Below are 6,000 nucleotides of genomic sequence, written 5' to 3' on the forward strand. Positions count from 1 at the left end.
TTGTGCATTAGCGGCCCAGAATTCATTGGCACCAACAGCTGCTAGTGGCATGACGAAGGTCAACTTGCCACGTTAAAAGTATATATTGTGTATTAAACATATCTCCTGCCCCCCCGGTTTAAAGAAAAACTGATTTCAAGTTTGAGCCAGTTTTGACATGGGAGAATAATGTGAAATTATGATGCTTTGTTATGGCTCACGGTCTGCTTCTTGAGCTGTGTGTGGTGTTCGTAGATGATGACTGCAGTTAGAATATCATTACTAGTGGTTTATTGGGAAATGGTCTGCAGCTGATTACTGGTTTGTGCAGTCCTATTTAGCATTAATTAAACCCTTCTAAAAATTGTTCTCCTTGTTTTTTTTGGTGTTTTTCTTAACCTGGTTTTTCCTTGCAGGCTTTGCACTTTCCTGTTCTGAATACAGTAAGAGCACCAGCTCAGCAAAGACCAGAGATTGAATTTGAGGCAATCTAGGACTGTAGGGCCAAGCGATACATCTATACATTGCCTTTAACCATCTCATCACTGCAAGTCATTAGTGAGTCTAGCCTATTCGGTTCCAGTCCCACTGATATCAGAGAGCAAAGCTTCATTACAGTAAATTTAAATCAATCCTCTATGTTCTCCATTTACTTGTTGATAAATGATTTGGAATCTGAAATTAGAGTTTTTATTTTATTAATGGGATGTGGGCATCGCAGTTAGGCCAGCATTTATTGTCCATCCCTAATTGCCCTCGAGAAGGTGGTGGTGAACTGCCTTCCTGAACCGCTGCAGTCCATATGGTGTAGGTACACCCACAGTGCTGTTAGGAAGGGAGTTCCGAGATTTTGACCAGGTGATATAGTTCCAAGTCAGGATGGCGTGTGGCTTGGAGGGGAACTTGCAAGCATGGATGTCCCCATTCATCTGTGCTGCCCTTGTCCTTCTAGGTGGTAGAGGTTGTGGGTTTGGAAGGTGCTGTCTAAGGAACCTTGGTGCGTTGCTGCAGTGCATCTTGTAGATGACCCTCACTGCTGTTACTGTGCATCGGTGGTGGAGGGAGTGAATGTTTAAAATGGTGGATGAGCTGCCAGTCAAGCGTGCTGCTTTGTCCTGGATGGGGTCAAGCTTCTTGAGTGTTGTTGGAGCTGCACTCATCCAGGCAAGTGAAGAGTATTCCATCACATTCGTGATTTGTGCTTTGTAGGTGGTGGACAAGTTTTGAGGAATCAGGAGGTGAGTTACTTGCTGCAAAATTCCCAGCCTCTGACCTGCTCTTGTAGCCACAGTACTTGTATGGCTGGTCCAGTTCAGTTTCTGGTCAATGGTAACCCCAGGATGTTGATAGTGGGGCATTGAGCGATGGTAATGCCATTGAATGTCAAGGAGAGATGGTTGGATTTTCTCTTGTTTGAGATGGTCATTGGCTGGCACTTGTGTGGCGTGAATGTAACTTGCCAGTTATCAGCCCAAGCCTGGATGTTGTCCAGGTCTTGCTGCATCTGGACACGGCTGTTTCAGTGTCTGAGGAGTCATGAATGGTGCTGAACATTGCGCAATCATCAGTGAACATCCCCACCTCTGACCTTATGATGAAGAAAAGGTTATTGATGAAGCAGCTGAAGATGGTTGGACCCAGGACACTAGCCTGCGAAACTCCTGCAGTGATGTCCTGTGACTGAGATGATTGACCTCTGGCGAGCACAATTATCTTCCTTTGTGCTAGGTATGATTCCAACCAGTGAAGAGTTTTCCCCCTGATTCCATTGACTCCAGTTTGCTAGGGCTCCTTGATGCCACACTTTGTCAAATGCTGCCTTATTGTCAAGGGCAGTCACTCTCTCCTCACCTCTTGAGTTCAGCTCTTTTGTCCATATTTGGACAAAAGATTCAAGGGAGTGGGTATAGCTAATAATGTGGAGGACTGCACCAAAATATAGCAATACGGTGATAGGCTAGCAGTGGGTGGATCATTGGCAAATGATGTTTAGCGATGTGAAAGGTGGTTTATTTTCGTGGGAGGAATAAAGAGCCTACTAATTCCTTGGAAGCTGAAGAATTAATTTTCGTTGACAGTGTAAAGCAGATTATAGAAACTCTGGAATAAATATACGATAGCCATTAACCGATCAAATGAAGAATTCAGGAAGAATTTCTTTATAGAGTGTGGCGAAAATGTGAAAGTTGCTACTGCATAGAGTGGTTGAAGTAGATAGGATTGATGTATTTAAGGGGAAGCTTGATGCATACATCTGGGGGAAGAGAAGAAAGGGATATGGAGGCAGGGTGGGAAAGAGGTAATTAGAGTGAGAGGAGGCTCCTGTGGTATATAAACACCGCCATAGACCAATTAGACTGAATGACATGTTTCCGTGTTGCAAATTCTATGTAAAATTGCCCATTTTTGGCAGTCTCTCATTGGATGGGTGGTGTAGTCTGTGCTGCGTGTTGCTTGTCTGATGTTGGAGCTGGATGGGAGGGAGTTTCATCTACATTTGGCTCTGCTGTGTTTGACTTGCGACTGCTTGGGTTGACACCGGGTGCCTGAAATAGAAAATACAAGTGTTGTCCTGTCTTCAGGGAATGTCCACTATGAAATTATTAGTGTTCTCATAATTCAAACAGTCACACCACTGCTTTAAAGGGATTGTTGCAGTTTATATAAACTATCTGTGTCTTCTGTTTCTCAGGTCCTGATCTGTAGGAATTATCGGGGAGATGTGGAGATGTCAGAAATTGAACACTTTATGCCTATTCTGATGGAGAAGGAGGAGGAGTGCTCCCTAACGCCCATCCTGTCGCATGGAGCAGTCCGATTCATGTGGATCAAACACAACAACCTGTATCGTATCCTTCAAAAAGCTGGTTCTGAATAATTGCTCATTACGATAAAATATGTGGGATCCTATTCTGTCAAACCGAGACACTCCATGGAAAGAGTGCTGTAGCACTTAGCAGATAGTATTGGACCTTTCACAAGTGTCTTGTCAATTTCATCTGCTCTGTTCTTACAAGATGCAGCATTGTCAGTATCAAGAGCACAAGAGTATGGGCGGCGCAGTGGTTAGCACCGCAGCCTCACAGCACCAGCGACCCGGGTTCAGTTCTGGGTACTGCCTGTGCGGAGTTTGCAAGTTCTCCCTGTGACCGCGTGGGTTTCCGCCGGGTGCTCCGGTTTCCTCCCACAGCCAAAGACTTGCAGGTTGACGGGTAAATTGGCCATTGTAAATTGCCCCTAGTGTAGCTAGGTGGTAGGAGAATGGTGGAGATGTGGTAGGGAATATGGGGTTAATGTAGGATTAGTATAAATGGATGGTTGGTCGGCACAGAATCGGTGGGCAGAAGGGCCTGTTTCAGTGCTGTATCAATAAATAAATAAATAGCATACTCAGTTCACATAGCAGTATGTTAGCAGGGCATCAAGTCAAAGGTGAAAGAGTGTAGCCTCCCAAATCAAAACTTGAGGGTACTACAGACCTCTTCTGTGTCCTGGAAGGCTGAATTTTGCTATCAGTATGTTTGCTTGATTGTATTCAATAACAATCAGTATAAGAGTGATACATCTGAACCTTTGGCCTATACTGCATAAATGCAGCAAATGTAGCAAACAACAACCTGTCTAATAACTAAACTACATGCCTTATCTACTCTACTTCATAGCTCTCCCATGCTGGGTTTACTGAGTCATTTCGGTGAGTCATTCAGAATGCAGTTTTAGTTAGACTGGCCCAGCCTTTGCCTCTGGTATATAATCTCTCAACACTCAGTTTGGTATTTTTATGTGCAGTTGAGACTAGGTAAAATAAATGTATTGAAATTTCCTGTTCATTGAAGACTCCTTGTTGAACAAACTGACTATAAATCATTCCACAAGGAACATAAAATTATATGAATTATGTCAGCAGCCAACAATTAAATTACACACGCATGCAGCCTCGAGTGTTTTCCATATTCACTTCATAGGAAGTTTGGAATGGTCCCTTTCAGATCAAAGGTAAAGGAGAGCTCAGGATATCAGAAATCAAAAGCATTAGGAAATCTCTACATTCTCCCAAGTCCTAACAGCAGAAGCTTGACGTGTCACATTATAACTAAGGTACACTGAATTGAAAATTGTCTCCGAGATCTATTTCTGTAAGTGTGACTGGGATACACATATCTTGATCGTTTAACAACATCTAGGTACATACAAACTGTAGGCCATTCAGTTCAATGATGGCTGATCTGTATCTTTACTCCATCTGGTTCTGTAATCCTTAATATCCTTGCCGTACATAAATCTACCAATCTCAGTTTTGAAAGTTTCAATTGACCCCCGGGCTCGGGGGCTTTTTCGGGGAAAGAGTTCCAGATTTTTACGACCCTTTGTGCAAAGAGGTGTTTCCTGATATCACCGCTAAGCGACCTACCTCTAAGTTTAAGAAGATTATACTCTCTTGTTCTGGACTGTGCCACCAGAGGAAATAATTTTTCTCCCTTTACCCTATCAACTCTCTTAATCATCTTAAACACCTCAATTAGATCACCTGTTAGTCTTCCATCTTCAAGGGAATGTAAGCCTAGTCTGTGCTACCTGTCCTGACAATTTAACCCTTTTAACCCCAGTATCATCCTTGTGAATCTGCGCTGCACCTGATTGTGGGGACCAGAACTGAATGCAGTACTTCATAGGGGCCTAGCCTGAGCTCTCTACAGTTGTAACATAATTTCTTCCCTTTGAATTCAGAATCACAGAATTGTTACAGCGCAGAAGGAGGCCATTCGGCCCATCGGCTCTGGCTCTCCGAACAAGCATGTCACCTAGTGCCACTCCCCCACCTTCTCCCTGTAACCCTGCACATTCTTCCTTTTCGTATAGCTGTCTAATTCCCTTTTGAATGCCTCCAACCCTCTTGAGGTAACAGTCAACATTCCATTAACCCTTTAAATTATTTTTGTGCTTGTCCACTAACTTAGTGATTTCTGTACTTGGACCTCTAAATCTATCTGCTCCTTCACAGTTCCTAACTGCTCTCCATTTATTGAATACTCTGATCTATCTTTTTTGAGATCCATAGTGGATGATGTCATACTTTCCCACATTGAACTTCATCTGCCACAGTTTTGCCCACTCACCCAATCTATCAATGTCCCTTTGCAACTTTCTGCTCACGTCTACACCATTTACTGTACCAGTTAACTTACTGCTATCAGCAAATTTAGATATGTTGCTCTCTATTCCTCCTCGCAAGTTGTTTGTAAATAGAGTGAAAAGCAGCGGTCTCGGTACAGATCCCGGGGGATACCATTAGTCACATCCTGCCAATTTGAGTGCATATATATTAATCCACTTTCTGTTCCCTACCTCATAACCAAGCCCCTAGTTAAGCCAATAGGATGCCTCCAATTCCATACGCTTTTAATTTGTTGAAAGTCTCTTATGTGAAACCTTGGTGAAGACCTTCAGAAATTCATATAAATGACATCCATCGACACACCCTCATCCACTGCACCATGTTAGATATAGATAACTCAAATAATACAGCAGAACATCTGTTACACACCTTTCAATTATCCACTTTCTCGATTATCTTTCCAAATGTTTGGGAGACACCTTGCAATAGATGTTGTCTCATTGAACAGCCCCTTGACACCTTTCAACCTTACATCCTGAGAGCAGCTGCTGAACACCAGTCAACCTCATGGCCCGGTGATAACCTCTTAACGTAGGTTGTCCAACCTTTTCGGGTGGGGGGGGGGGTGGTCACAATACAATTTTTGTCTTGCATAGGGGGCTGGAGAGACAATTTCAGAAAGATAAAGGCATTAAAATTTATCTTACTATTAATCAAAACATTTTTTGTGAAGTAGCTTTAAATGAGAAGATTAATTTATTAATTTACTTTCTCATCACTATGTTGGGCATTGATTTAGTGATATACCTGCCATTTTTTTGCTTGCACAAGTAGTGAATGCTCACCTGCACACTTGTAGTGATGCAAAATATTCGAGATAGATTTCCATCTCAGAAGTGATCCCA

General features: G+C 42.9%; 1 protein-coding gene across 1 annotated transcript in view; it reads left to right on the plus strand.

The window, feature by feature from the left end:
* Positions 1–6,000, plus strand: part of LOC137351789 (AP-1 complex subunit mu-1) — a 154,406-nt gene that overhangs the window by 18,022 nt on the left and 130,384 nt on the right. The window contains exon 2 of the mRNA XM_068016620.1: positions 2,672–2,846. Coding sequence (XP_067872721.1) covers positions 2,672–2,846 — 175 coding nt within the window. The remainder of the gene's footprint in view (positions 1–2,671; positions 2,847–6,000) is intronic.

This window comes from Heterodontus francisci, chromosome 36 (assembly GCF_036365525.1).
Source record: "Heterodontus francisci isolate sHetFra1 chromosome 36, sHetFra1.hap1, whole genome shotgun sequence".
NCBI lineage: Eukaryota > Metazoa > Chordata > Chondrichthyes > Heterodontiformes > Heterodontidae > Heterodontus > Heterodontus francisci.